The sequence below is a fragment of the Apostichopus japonicus genome, chromosome 9 (assembly GCF_037975245.1).
Source record: "Apostichopus japonicus isolate 1M-3 chromosome 9, ASM3797524v1, whole genome shotgun sequence".
NCBI classification, from domain to species: Eukaryota; Metazoa; Echinodermata; class Holothuroidea; order Aspidochirotida; family Stichopodidae; genus Apostichopus; species Apostichopus japonicus.
In genome coordinates, this window is record NC_092569.1 from 11,450,001 (window position 1) to 11,466,313 (window position 16,313).

General features: G+C 36.7%; 1 protein-coding gene across 1 annotated transcript in view; it reads left to right on the plus strand.

The window, feature by feature from the left end:
- Window positions 1–15,045, plus strand: part of LOC139974546 (uncharacterized) — a 15,937-nt gene extending 892 nt beyond the window's left edge. The window contains exons 2-6 of the mRNA XM_071981759.1: window positions 1–25; window positions 7,987–8,546; window positions 11,165–11,467; window positions 12,897–13,173; window positions 13,949–15,045. The exon at window positions 1–25 is cut by the window's left edge and continues 41 nt beyond it. Of these exons, the coding sequence (XP_071837860.1) occupies window positions 1–25; window positions 7,987–8,546; window positions 11,165–11,467; window positions 12,897–13,173; window positions 13,949–14,226 (1,443 nt within the window). The 3' untranslated portion in view covers window positions 14,227–15,045. The remainder of the gene's footprint in view (window positions 26–7,986; window positions 8,547–11,164; window positions 11,468–12,896; window positions 13,174–13,948) is intronic.
- The last annotated feature ends 1,268 nt before the right edge of the window (window positions 15,046–16,313 follow it).

A 16,313-nucleotide genomic window follows, 5' to 3' on the forward strand; every position in this document is an offset into this window, starting at 1 on the left:
AGTTGTTACAAAGGTTCAAGAAATGGTAAGACTTTCATTTTCTATATTTATATATTTTTTTATATATTTTTTTTATATTTCTATATTATATATTTTCTTTCATTTTTCTATAGGTGATTACAACATAATATACATTTTCCGTTCATTTTACCGCTATAGTTAAGGTTAAAGTACTAACAAGTAAACAAGAAAACTTTATCAAAGCTTATGGAATTTTGCTGAAATGGATGCGATCATCTGTTTTCTCTTATTTTTACTTTGGGGAACATTCATAGAACCAACAGCTTGAATCATCGGTTGCAAATATATATGAGATATAGGCTACATACATCGAAGAACCAAGGATAATAAACGTTACCTACATACCAATACTATATATATATATATATATATATATATATATATATATATATATATATATATATATATATATATATATATATATATATATATATGCATATATATATATATATATAATTTAAATAATAATAACCTGAATAGCCTGAATAACGTTCACCTTTGTGAAAGATTTCTAAAAACGGTGATCTAGTGTTATTGTTTCATTCGTTTCCTTCTGTGTGGCTTATGTCGAAATCCATCTCTTGAAATTGGTTTGACTGTTAGTCGAAGACGTTCTTTATGCTTGCTTACATTCATTGTTTTTGTTTTTACATGATCATTTATCTAAGTGGAGATTGTATGCAAAAAAGGTAGTTTTGTTTACTGTTAGCACCTGCAAAATAGGCACCCAAAGCTCGAAAAACGTTTCTTAAGATACTTTATCATTCGATTCTTTATCTCTCGATGACGTGAAGTTGTACCAAACAGGTACAGCATAAATACCTCTGTTAAAACATGACACGATTTATGCTAAAACTAGAGACCAAATAATGCACTGTGCTCAATATATTCCATATATGACAATTTAATGTCAGGTTTTCGCTAATGCGTACCCATAAGTAGTCGGTTTTCGATGTTTTCTCAACCTCTGATGCCTTTACTTTAACACTTTGTGATCTAGACGACAAGCGGCCTTCATGTTTTATGTTAATGTTAGTAAAACACAATTCCTTCCAAGTTTTTGGAAATGAGCAATAAGTCCTTTCGATGGTTTGTTGAAACTATATCATTAACATATTGCTGATAATTGAAATGATGATCGACAAATGAAATCGTGTATATGTTGCATGATAATGCAGTGTCATAAGCATATTTTGTGACGCAGAGATGATCGTTAGATTTAATTTCGTCCGTGTATAAAGCAAACAGTAGAGCAGACAATGGACCCAACTTTTATAGTCCTTCTCTAATTTAACTTGTCGTTAAACCTGTCGTTATGAAATGAGCTATAACCAATTTAATAGCCATGGATCAGTAATAATTCCAGATTAATCTTTTATTAACTTGATCGTATTGAAGAGAAATCCAGGTAAAGCACCTTTGACATAGTGTTTAGCTTGTTATTCAATTGGGACACAACTTCATAGATACGTAAAATCACATGGTACATCTTTTGTGTAAGTAAATTCAGTGACGTTTATCCCCATACTGAATAAAACCTAACCATCAACTGTGGCAGAAGAAGATTTTGCATAATGTTAAATACAATACTCGCTAAATCAGTTGGTCTAACATCATTTACATGTTTGAGATTCTACACTTGAAATTTGGAACAGCGAATGTTAATGCCGTTTTCCACAGGCTAGGGATTTCACTATTTTGCAAGCTTTCATGGAAATTTGATGTGTATATTGGGACTCATTCAGAAGAGAAACATGTACATACGCACTAAAGGATGTTGTCCGATCCACAAGTAGTAACTCTGTTATCCTTTTTTAATTGACGAGTTACCAAATTAACATCCTATGTAGGACAATCGCTGTTCATTTCAGGTAAACATAATGGGATATCGTTATTTACAGAGTCATTGAAACGTTTAACTAGAATTCTATAAGCATAATGTGACCATCTTTATGTGGATATTTTATAATATGCCAGCAATTTTATATTTTGCCACGTGGTTAAGCGCCTTCTAATATCACTCAGAATGAACGTATATTTTGGTCAATTTTGGGCGGACGGGACTCTTACGCTCATAAGTTGCCCCCATCCCAAGCCCCGCCTTCCCGTTTATTTAGTGGAACGGTCCCACAAAAATGAATTTCCTGGTTGATGCTAATACTATCCTGGTTAATATCATGAAATATTTCACCTCTTTCCTGGTTAAATTAACCAACATTTCCTAGGTGCTAATACTATCCTGGTTAATATCATAACATGATCGACCTCATTCCTGGTCAAATTAACCAACATTTCCTGGTTGATGCTAATACTATCCTGGTTAATGTCATGAAATATATCACCTCTTTCCTGGTTAAATTAACCAACATTTCCTGGTTGGTGCTAATACTCTCCTGGTTAATATCATAAAATGTTCCAACTCTTTCCTGGTCAAATTAACCAACATTTCCTGGTTGGTGCTAATACTATCCTAGTTAATGACATGAAATATTTCACCTCTTTCCTGGTCAAATTTACCACACTTTTCCTGGTTGGTGCTAATACTATCCTGGTTAATATCACAGAATGTTCCACCCCTTTCTGGTTAAATTAAACAACATTTCCTGGTTGATGTCACCATTATCCTGGTTAATATTAAACTGATTTTCCACCTCGTTCCTGGTTAAATCACCCCTTTCCTTGTTAATACTATTGGGTATGCCACCTTATTCTTTAAGTTACAATGCATTCAAATTGAGAAAAAGCAAAACATAAATTTTAAAATAACATCATCAATGCTACTGATAGCTAACTTTATTTGCATCTCCATTACTTTTGAATTTTGAGTACTAAGTGAAATTTTGCAATTTAGTTAAATTCATTCCTCACATACTTATACAATGAATAAATATAAGAAATGCAATACTAAAAACAACATTTTGAGGACATATTTACAGTATAATCATCATCACATGCTGAAGCTCTGATTGCTCGACATCAACTGTGAAATGTAACAGGGATACCAAGACCTTGATCAGCACTTTTGCACAAGGATACAACTTGACAATCACTTGTACAGTTTTCAGTGTAGAACAAGAAATCCTCTCTTGAAAAACTTGATCAAAGCCTCTCTCCCAATAACCTTTGTTACGACAAAATTCAGCCCTGTGTCAGTAACTTCTTTTCTTTAAAGGTATGCTGTATTAGCCGCAAATATGCTAGATATTCAAATGTGGTCACCTTTGGTCAGAATTCTTAAACTGTTTTAATTACAACCTTTGAGGAAATTTTCCCATTCAGTCATCTTGTGTGTTCCTTAAAAATGTCTGAGACTAATTGGAGAGTAAAGACCTCCAGGAAGGTACTTTTTGAAAACTTCTTGCAATTATAGCGTGCTATAATTTGGGGCCTATACTGACTACCATTAAACTAGATAGGAAGGTCTTAGAAGATCTATGTTCACATTGATGTTGATTAGGAGGACCTAATACCATTTTTTTTTTATCTAATTATTTACTTATTGGTAATTAATTCATATTTTTAATTGAATTACAATTATATTTTACCACTTTGCACAGGCAAACCGAACATCTGCAAGACAATAATTAATAGACAATACAATACCATTAATGTTTTAGTCATAAGCTCATCCTTGGACCTCACATACTTGTGCAAATCATTTTAACTCCAATAGAAAGTGGTAAGTTAAAGCGTATTATCATAACAAGAAAGATTAATTTAAAAAGATTTTGAGCTAACAGTTAAGTAGTTAAAGAATAGACCAAAGTGTCCTTGAACATGAATTTCCTGAAATTCTGAATGACCATAATTATGATCACGTTTTGCATTCATCCACATGTCCGTCCGTGGACTCAGGAAGAAGCGTTTCAAAACAATTAACTAAACTGACCCCTAAGTGACCTACGACATAAAATTCCTGAGCACTTCCACATGTCTCTTCATCACAAGCCATCTCTATGCAAGTTTAATTGAAGTTGTACCAACATGTATTATCAATTGTGGACAGAAAGATGAATTGAAATGCAAAACATCAAATTGTTTCTCATAAAATCAGCTACAATCACATTCTTGATGTGCATCATCCAAGCCAAAGACATCCTTCTACTACTGCAAAGCTGTGTTACTTGGTAGCCTCTCTCAATTTCTCATTTTTCACCTCTTCCAGTTTGTACCAATCTAGGAAAGGAATGAAGCAATTAAAGTAATAAATGGTGTGTTAACGAACTAGAATGAAAAAAGAAGATTAATCGCTTTCTACAGTCTACTAGTTTATGCCAAACTTTTTGAAAACATTATTTGTTATCAGTTTCAGTTGTAGAAAAGGAATAAATTGCATTAGCCTATCTTTTATAGCAAGTGCAGTAGCAGACTGTGTTGGCAGCCAATTAATGATTAAAGATTCTTCACGGTCATTTCCTCTGATCTTTTTCGACAAACAAGAAAATGGAGGTTTAAGTACAAACAGCCTGTGTTCGTGAACTTGACATACCAATTGCATAATAGGCGAAGGTCAAATGTGTAAATGTGCATTACACGTCGCTTGGAGCAAAATGAGTCAATAGTGTTATTTACAGCACTTAGCCTATAGTCAAACCAAAGGTTGTGATACTGGTTCAACATTGTTTCTGTTGTCATTTTATGGTAGATGAAGGTAGGAGCACTGAAAGCTCTCTATCAAGCAATTTTCTCTTCGCTTTAGACAAATTTGTTGCCGTGCTTTGCAAAGTCCTGTTGCGTCTGGCTGATACCTCAGTAAATAAATTGTTCAATTTCCTTAATTTCCTTACAGATCTAAACTGGTTCCACTTTACCAATAATCAGTGGGCTATCAGCTAGCACAATTCCATGTAGATTAAACATAAATCTAACAAATGAAAATTACTTGTTTTACATGTATATGAATTATTGCAAGGATGCACCCTTGCACCCTTCGATGTTGAAATTCCCCAAAACAACAGAGTGACAAGTGAAAATGCCAAGTTCATCTGCAACAAAAGATTTGTGAAATTGTTTAAATTTGATACAGTAAAATAACACTCACTGAAAGTTTACATCTTCTCCCAACCTCCCCCCCCCCACCCCTTTTTTTCCAAGATAGCCAAGGTAGCTCACTGCTCTATGGCAACAATTTTAAAAAGGACTGACACTTTACTGAAGGCCATGGTCCCACTCTTTGTTTATACCATGGATAAATAAAACTAGAAGTCAGAGACTTGCCATCTGCAATACAGAATGTAGGATATGCTTACAATTGTGTACAGTTATGTTTTGTACAGTCCTGATTTTGGCCTCTCTGTTTTAACATTTCTAAGATAGATGCACTTTAATTTAACTGAATTTCTCTATCACAAGAAATTCATCTAATATAAATTTGATGACTTCGCAGTGGCTTCAAGTTATGCTATCACAATTTGCAGAGAGTAAGATATCAATCTTGTGCAAAGATAAATCGATATCTTTTAACACTTTAATAGGAGGAAGTGTATGGAAGTATGAGATAATGGTATATTGCAATCATCGCAGTGACCTCAATTGACCTCTACATGCATAACTTATACATGGTATCAATCACCTTGCAACTCATTTTTGTGTTGGACTTTTGACTTGATGGTATGAGTTGTAATTGCTCAACTACAATATACCACCAAAGGGCTAAGTAAACTGCAGCCTACATATTTTTCATGTACTTTGCAAGTACGGTAATGGAAGGCTCAAGGTTGTGTGTTTCTTGTACTTTGTCATGGCTGTTAGCTCCTCTTGGGACAAATCTTTCATTTCTGCCAAACAAAATAACACATAACAGCAGAAAGAGTTATTTATTTCTGCACCTAACAGAAGCCGGTCACCTTTGTTAGAAATAGTTTCAAAGTAAAACAAAATCAATTACATTTACGGTCTTTATTTGAGTGTTGTACCATGTTTAAATACTTATCAGTTTGTATCCATACAAACATTCTCTCCCATGAAAACTGTATATGTGTTCCTTTTTGAATGTTCAGAAATAAATACTATAAGGAATCCTATTATGGGCAGTTCGGTTTATTGAGATTTACACCAATTTCATGATCTGCTGTGATATATACGGAAACATAATATGCCTTACTGTAAATGTGTCCCTTTTTAATGTTCAGAAAATCAATGATATAAGGAGTCCCTGCTATGGCAGTTCAGTTTATTGAGATTTACACCAAATTCCTGATCTGCTGTGCCTAATATGGAAATATAATCTGCCTCACTGATAGTGCTTCAAAACCTACTTCTGGGGAGTATAATTGTAGAATGAGAACAACATGAGATGTAATAAAACTCATTTCTGTTTTATAGTGTGAGGCTTATAACATTAGGAGTGCAAAGCTGTGACCTAGATATGTGGTGTTTCATTGTTTTATGTCTCACGTGGATAAAACGTATTTGTGACTAGGCCTATGCTTTACCTATATCATTGCATGGATAGGCTTAGCCTAATTAATTTCAGCCAAACATTTTTTAAGTTTGACAAACAAGTAACCCCCCCCCCCCTCTAATTTACATTGAAGTATAGTCTAGATTGAGGTTAAACATACACAAGTTTCTTGGTTTTTATAAATGAATAGTACAAAATTATCATTTTTTAAATTAAATTCCAATGCATATAACCTAAGTTTACTAATATAGCTTAACTGGTTATAGCCTAGCATGTGTAAGTTTTACACTCAGAAGTTAATCTCTTCTTTCACTGTCGGCAATCACTAATAGCCATTTCCCGAACATGTAGACCACTAGTAGTATAGCCCGGGCTTATAGTCTTTTAAAAGCGAAGGCAGGCTAGGCCTACAGGGTCTAAGACTAAAGTGTACTGACCCAAGAGCACAAAGGTCTATGCATAATACCACCATAAATGTGTGGCTTTGATTAGGTGTGCCCTCAGAAGCTACCGTACACCACAATTACTCGCATTTGGTAGAAGTAGTCACTAGAGGCGGTCGTTAATTAGGGAAGGTCTTGCTTTGAGTATGACGCACAGTAGGAATATACTTACTTAGGTCTAGACTTAGCACTAGTCCGAAAGTACTTACTATACAAATACTAGCCTATACTATCTCATAGCTAGTACAGCGTATTTACTACATCAGGGAAAGGATCTGGCCTAACCTAGCCTAACAACGTAAGAGCTAAAGTTAGGTTATACTTCAATATCGCGCGTACTGACTGTATCGCAGAAATGGCAAAAACGACATGATCCCGTTATTTCGCCTTTCCATTTAAACACTGATTTAAGGTTACTCATACCCCTTTAATCTAGCAAGAATTTGACTTTGTCATCTGCAATAATTAGATGGTTATTTGCACATTTCTTCGTTGTATTTGACTGTTTCTCCTGCTTAACCCCCTATCATATATGAATATTTAGTGCGATGAGGATGGAGCTAGCGCTGTAACCATCCTCTGTCCATCAAGGAGAAAACTACTGATGCCTTTAGGTGATACATCTTTACACCATCAGAAAGAGCACCACCTTCTTCACACCCTCACTGTCTGTCAGCTTTTACTGTTTCTCTACAGAGTCACGTGACTTTGCTAAGAGGCTGACAAGAATAGAAAAACACTGCTTGTCCTATAAAGACGAAGCTAAACAGTTTGAATATGTGGAATCACCAAAAGCGAAGTCAGCTAAGAAGATATTTTTGTAAATAATAATTGTTAAATATCTGTCAGGTATTTTAGTTTTTACTTTACTTGTAATCGAGCGGAACAGGAATTTATGGATATTTCTACTGTTCCATGTTCGTTTCATACTCCAGACATCCTATGTTTTTCATTAATAGAGACAAACTTAAGAGGAACTGATTAATTGAAAGGTGTGAAATACCAACAGAATTTACATCTGTTTTCTCAAGATTTTCGCATGTTGCAAACACAGAGAAAGAAGGAACCTCTTTATTTACCTATAACAAATTCACCTTTTAATTGTGTTCTCTATTTAAGATGATACTACCAAGCAGAGCACCAACTCCTTGCCTGACACTACGGTGTCCCCATTTGAAACAACCACGCAGAGCAAAACCTCACCGCCGATTAGCACACTCTCCTCTTTGCCGGACACTACGGTGTCCTCGGTTGAAACAACCACGCAGAGCACCACCTTACCGCCGATTAGCACACTCTCCTCTTTGCCGGACACTGCGGTGTCCTCGGTTGAAACAACCACGCAGAGCATTACCTCACCACCGATTAACACACTCTCCTCTTTGCCTGACACTACGGTGTCCTCGGTTGAAACAACCACGCAGAGCACCACCTCCCCGCCGATTAGCACACTCTCCTCCTTGCCTGACACTACGGTGGTCTCGGTTGAAACAACAGCGCAGAGCACCACCTCACCGCCAGTGGAAAGCTCCTCTCAGTCAATCGACACAACTCGTTTATCAACCCCGACTGTCTGCCTACGTGGTCAGCTGCGATGCTACAATGATGACAATGAAATGTTCTGTGCGGCACCTGAGAATTGCACATGTCAAATGACAAGTGTGAATGCAAGCATTTCTGTGAGTTTCCCAATTCTTTACTTCTGCAGCCAGATATCGATAAGTCACTTAATATAAAATAAATGCCTTTCAGATGTTTAAATTCAAGTACAAATGACGGTATTCTGCCAGTTTCCCCCCTTGAATCTACGTTAATTTTGATATACTGCCATCAATTCTTTATGCCGACAGCAAAATAATTATCATCAAAATCGTGGTCATCGTGATCGTCATTTTAATCGTCATCGTCGTCGTCGTCATCTTCGTCACTACAGTTATCATTATCATTATTATCGTTATAGTTATTCCTATTATTGTTGTCAGTGGCGGAGAAACAGGGGGGTTGGGGGGGGTTTAACCCCCCCACTTTTTGAAGAGGGGAGGTTGGCCCACACAATCAACCCCCCAAATTTTTGCCAGTAGTGTTCTGTTATAGCCTATGTTATGTGCTCCAAATGGCATAATAAATCAAATCATTAAATTTGAAATTGTTAAAGTCATTTCAACCTTTTACCTCGTAGGCTACATGAACAATTAACGACCGAAAACTAAGTTAGAATTGACCCACACATTTTTTCTAGACCCTTTCCCCCACCTTGCGCATTGGAACTTGTAGCTCATAGCGCTAACTTCACCCCACAACAGACATACACAAAATAACGATTTGTTGCTGTTGAATAGCTTTGGAACTGTATACACTTGCCAACTTCAACGAGGTGTTTCTAAGTACATGTACGTGAGCAATATGAGTGTCGAAATCTGTCGCTAGGCTAGCGCGCTTTGGCACTATGAATGCGAGGTCGATTTCGCCGCACGTGCCTTACGTTTTACACAGCACCGTTTGGTAAAAATGTACTCTTATTGTTTTTAGGCATGAATTGATAATTACAATGGTTGTGTTGTAGGGGACTACCTTAGGAGTTAGGACTATTTTGGCAAAGTTTGGAGTATGTGATGACTGTAGATTGTTTGGAAACTTCACTTGAATCATGTGAAAACTCACCTGAACTCAAATGTAAATTAGGTTTGAGACTTTGTTCCTGTATGTAAACCTGTGATATGGTTAGTGTAGAACTAATGTGCTGTAACTGACTGAGAGTATCAATGACAGCTAATAAAACAACATACGGTACTCCAGAATATTTTGCACCCACGCGAGAAAACTGCACTGAAATGAATTGTACTGTATCCTATATGTTGCACTGGTAGAGCGCATGCGATTCAGAAAAAGTTGTTGGATACGGCCGATAGGCTATATAATCCATGGTGACCGTTTATTTACAAGTTGAGAATACAACATGAAAAACGAAAAAATTTGCTTTTCATTATAGTAACACATCAGTGTATTGAACTTTGGCGCAGTTTGATCCAGCATTGTGCAAATGACATGCAGCAGTTCTCATTTTATTGTATTTTATCCACAGTTGTTAAATATAGGACTGAAATCGCATTTGCGGCAGTCTATATTTGTTTTCTGGGAGAGGACCCTAGACCCATCGTATATGCAAAAGTCTACTTGGATTATTTGTCCCCTGATTTTCTTTCTGCAGACGCCCATGTATTTCTCCAAACTAAATTTCTAAGCCATGAGATCTAAAACTTAAGGAGGTTTAGGAGCATCATTAGGTCTGGAAAGTGTTATTCTGGCGACCTGGGAGGTATATTTGCCAAAAAAAATTCGTACGCTACGCGCGAACCCATGGTCGCGCTCCGCTTAGATAGTGTCAGAGAACAGACACGCGTCCCCACCCTTATCCAAGACTGATCAGCGCCCATGCTCAAAACTGTCGATGTGTGTAGTATTCGGTTTCGCAAATATCTGGTATATATTTATTTCCTTCAGCGAAATTTTTTAGTAGCCGTCTGAATTTTCGAAAATTCCCCGACCAACATTCTTCATCATTCTTCATCATACTCGTGCAATTTTGACCCGTCTGTTAGGGTTTGAAGGAGGTTTTTCTATATCGGTTGTCCATAGATGATATATTGTGCAACATTATGGGTATGTTTTGAAGTGAATTTATTCACAAGAATTGTGAATTTTCAAATTCTGAACAGTGGGGCTGGCGGGTATTGTGGGCCGCGATGAAGAATCACCTACAAAAGCAATGATCCACAGGATACGTGATGAAGTCAAACATGATGTGCGACTGGTAACAATCTTCAAAAAGGTTATAGATGAGAAAAAAGTATTTGGAAATACTTGATTCTCAGGCAAAAGTGTATATATGGTTGGTCAGTTTCAAGCCCGAGAAGTGCCATTTCCGGTGATCTGTGGGGTACCAAAACCAGAAATTTGCTTGAACGCTTCGCGTCAACTAATGGTGGCGCTCCGCTTAGATAGTAATTCGCGCCCCCTCGGGTTAGAAAATCCTGCATACGCCCCTGGTTAAATGCAGCTTTTCAAGGCCTGGGCAGTGCCATTTACTGCAATCTGGGAGGCAATACTTGCCAAAAAATTCTTGTGCACTTTGCGCCAACTTATGGTGGCGCTCCACTTAGATAGTGAGCCAGCAGTTATGACTATTTATTTCATCAATGGCCTGCAACCCCCCCCCCCCCCACTTCTGACAAGAAATCTCCGCCACTGATTGTTGTAATTTACTATCACTGTTTACAACCACGTTGCTATTGCACAGGCCGGTGGATTTTATGTCAACCCTGATTGTACAAGAAGGGCTCACTGTATCAATGGCAATGTCACGTGGGATGACGTATACAGTTGCAGCCCCAATGCACTGTGTGAGGAACAAAACAATGTTCGTCAATGTTACTGCAAGACTGGTTACCATGGTGATGGAAACGTATGTGTGCTGACTGACTGCCAAGATGTATATACTGCTGGTATTAACGCAAGTGGTATCTACACCATTAAGCCAACTGGCTGGCCTGGATCACCATTTCCAGTGTATTGCAACATGGCTGACGGAGGTGGATGGACGGTAAGTCATAATAGAATCTAGATTTCTGTAGGCCTTTGGTATATAATTCACAAATAATGAATCACAGATGACATAAACTATTTACTGATGTTTAATATTAAGTAATTACTTGCGTCATTAGTTTATTTTAATTAGCATTACACAGATACAGACTGAAAGATTGTGACAAATCCGGATTGTCCTCCGTTGAATTCTATTTGTTTGTCTGTGATTGCTACGTTCAAATTTTTAACCTTAAACCATTACTTATTACAAATACAAATACAATGCTGGTTGTAACAACAGTGGTATCTTCACCATTAATTAAACCAACTAACTGATCTGGCTTACCGTACTCTTTAATGATGACACTGTTAAAAACGACAAACGTTTCAAGGTTTATTTTAGAATTCTACTTTTCCCTCAAAGAGTACACGCTACCTTACACCGAAGTGAAATGTTACATTACTTAAGAAATATGTTGTCCACGACAGGGAGAAGAAAAAAACGCGATCTCATCGATCAAAAATAAGCTGCGTTGAATGTTCAACCGACTCGTCGAACACACAATCTCTTTTGCCGTGTCACATAATCAACATTCATAAAAAAAAAAATTGAGAAATGAGTTGATATTTCCTATAGTCCGGTATACGATGACATTATGGACCAATACATATGTTATCAGGGGGAAAACGCACTTCACGTATATAAGTTACATTGATACATTGATTACTTCTTAACTTATTGATTTTGTTTAACATAGATTGTATATGGCAATGGGGGAAGGTGTTAAAAACGTATTTAAATGAATTGCAGACAATAACGTTGAATAACAAGAAGGTACATGTCGAGTGTGCTATATTGATTTCATGGGAGTAGAAATATCACAAACCAGAGAAGATTGAATTCAAGAAGAAGTATACTAGTATTGCATTACTCAAAACACATGTAATTAGAAAACATATAAAACCGTATGATAATGAATATTATAAAACAACTAACATAAAACATTATAAGCTGAACTTAAAATGTTGACTTATATGTTTGCATGCATGACACAATTATTTTACACATTTACACATCAACACTATTATGGTGCACGTGAATAATAACAAATAAAAATGCCCCAGTGCCCCCCCCCCCTTCCTCCGGCTCCTACCCCCTGAGTGGAACAGAATAGTGACAATATCGGTACTCTCTTGTAATTTTGTTTTCTTTATGTGATTGCCACTAGAAGTCAAATAGCATAAGCTCGTAAAATGTCAATCTTCTTTTTCTGTTTATTATGGATTGTCTTATATTCGATTATGTTCTTCAAGTACTCGGTAACTGACTTATTTATGTTCATCCTTTGGTTCTGTCACGTAAGTCTTCATAAATATTCCCATGACTTCTGAGTTTTGTATAACTTTGTAAATCTTAGGAAGTCCTTAATTTATTTTGATTTCAGGTGTTCCAACGTCGGGTTAATGGTTCTGTTGATTTTTACCGTAACTGGACCAGCTACAAAGAAGGCTTCGGTCAGATCGTTCATGAATTTTGGATGGGTAATGACAAGCTGTATTACATCACCAATCAAGATAACTATCAAATCCGGATTGATCTGGTCGACAGGGAAGGGACTCCATACTTCGCTGAATATGACTTGTTCCGTATCAACGATGAAAATGACAAGTACCGTCTGTCCGCGGTGGGAACTTACAGCGGGACAGCTGGAACCAGTACAGGTGAGTTTAATAGATAAAACGGGTAAAGGCGGAACAGCTGAAGTACGAAATACCCTCTGTGAGTTAAATGAATAATGGGGATGTTTCCATCTTTTGCCATCTAGGTTACCAATTTCTATCTCCATTAATGTAAATAACTTCATAAATACTTTTTTATCTGAACAAATTATTAAGCACAATCATAAAATATGCTATTTTTTTCAATTAATCATAACATAATTATAACAAAGCCATTGTCACGGCTTATTCTACATATATTTGGAACTTATTTATTGTCCCTCTATAGTTGTGCCATTTACTTGTTCTAAGTTTATATTCTCCATTTGGATATCAAAACGTTTTGTAGAAAAAACACGAAATATATGGGTTATACGTATATGTATACGTTTTTGACGAATGATTAAGTATTAGCAAAATATTGAACGTATAGTTTTTTCGTAATCATGCTATAAATGCATGGGGCCTTTTTTTTTTCATGATCTGTCATAGATATCACTCTACCGTACCAGCAATATAAAGAGGGGAAAGATTTTGAACTTTATTAATAGTGTGGAGTAATATGACTTTACCGTTCAAAATTTAACAATGAGTGCCCCTCAGTATTACACTCTAATCGTGTGATATATTTTAAATCAATATTTCTAATATGAAAGAGATTGTGATTAAAGGTTTCTTAATGATATGTGATATTTTATATTATACGCACTAGGGTGGAAAAGGGTTATGCGGCTTAAACGCGAGTGTATTATGTATCTTTTCTCTTTTGTCTTCACAGACAAGGAAAATGCTTTGAAATATCAGTTCAACAGTTTCTTTAGTACTTACGATCAAGATAATGATATGGATACTCGTCACTGTGCGGTACTCTTACAAGGCGCATGGTGGCACTACAAGTGCTGTACATCCAATCTCAATGGCAACTACTTCGCTAGTGTCATTCCTTCCACTACGCATTGTTGTGGGAAGAAATCCTCTATCTGTTGGAACAAACTACCAGGACCTGACCATAACATCAAATACAGCGAGATGAAGATTCGACCTGTACGTGATTAAATGTAGCAAATATCTTTAATTTTCTGTATCCTTAGACAGAGTAAGCAGACGCTTCACCATAGATTAAATGAATAAGACTTATAGTGTATTCTAAGAGATATTTACGAGCCGGAAACCCCACATCGAGCCTGAAATAATATCATTCATACTTGTTAATATTTCGTCATATGAAGGTAAAATTTATTGCAATTTCAGTAGATTCATATTGCCTCAGATGTTGTCATGTTCAGATTTAATACAGTAGAGTAACGTAATCTTGTATCATTGTTTTAGTCCATTATTTACCTTACAACAACAACATATTTCACATTGATATTAAATTAATTGAGAATTTTATTTTATTTAAATTAAAAAACAATTTACACTTCGTAAATGAAAATGTTCCCTCCAAACTAAGGAAACATCAAGAATCTTTTTAGATTCCAAAATCTCGTTACTAGGTATTGCAGTATCACTGTTCAAATCAACAGTTTTCCGACAGTTTGTCCCATATTCGACATTTGGGAAGACATCATATCAACATAAGCCAATTGTAAGATAGGCTCCTGCATGGAATTTGTTAAATCTATTGTTGAATTGATATGGAATGTGTGTTTGTTGTGGTCCTAATGTAGCATTTGTGTTTGCTCTTTCATTGTGATATCATATATTATTATTAATCATGCGAGTTTACACTGTAATTTAATTGTACGTGTTTCAATTGAAATGGTTTCGAAGTAGTTATTATTTTTTTTAAATAATTTGTGGAAATCATCAACTTTAATATTGTTTACAAATACTCATATAACCTTTTCCTTGTCATTGAGTGTATGGATGGATGGATGGTTGGGTGGGTGGTTGGGTGGGTGGTTGGGTGGATGGATGGATTGATGGATTGATGGATTGATGGATTGATGGATTGATGGATTAATAGATGGATGGATTGATGGATGGATGGATGGATGGATGGATGGATGGATGGATGGATGGATGGATGGATGGATGGATGGAAGGATGGATGGATGGATGGATGGATGGATGGATGGATGGATGGATGGATGGATGGATGGATGGATGGATGGATGGATGGATGGATGGATGGATGGATGGATGGATGGATGGATGGATGGATGGATGGATGGATGGATGGATGGATGGATGGATGGATGGATGGATGGAAGGATGGATGGATGGATGGATGGATGGATGGATGGATGGATGGATGGATGGATGGATGGATGGATGGATGGATGGATGGATGGATGGATGGATGGATGGATGGATAAACACGCTATTGGTGGCTAGTCAGAGTTTCAAGCACATTGACTTCTTTTCACTGCGGCGATTATCAGTCAACTGAATCTTGCAATGACGACTATTTCCTTTGTGGGTGGTCAGGTGGTTTCTTTGAACGATTGCCATGACGACATTTGGATACAAATTCGCTACGCTTGTTTATGAGTTGTAGCTTTTGTCGGCTCTTCTTCTTAATATGAAGAACTTTATTCCATAGAAAGATTACACTGGTCGGAGCTTCGCTTATATGTATTATACTGCTTTTAGGGTTTCCCAAGAGATGGAGTGATCGATTACACAATATATATAACAAGAGCAACATCAAAATAGGCTATACCTGTATGAGGAATATGCGGCATATTAACAAAGCCCGCAATAACAAGATTATATCGAAAGCAAACCAGGAGACCAGTGAAATAACTTGCAATTGCAGAAAATAGAGCGACTGCCCCTTGTCCGGGGAATGTCTCTCCAGCGATATAATGTGCAAAGCAAAGGTCACAACTGGTCAAGAGACAGCCGTATCCATCGGTCTGGTTAGTAGAAGCTTCAAGGCAAGCTACAACAACATGAAATATTTCTGCAACTTACGTTATCAAAAGCAACTGAGCTCTCAAAACACATCTGGGACTTAAAAAGAAAGAAAATCGATCACTCCGTTGTCTCAAACAACTTATCAGTTTGCAAAAAAATTACAATGTTTTGATTTTGTAGGAATATTATCTACCAGTGGGAGAAACCAACCTGTTGTATTCCTATCAAGAACAAAACCACTTAAAGAGGTGAACTGATGTCGCTGCTGCTGTATTAGT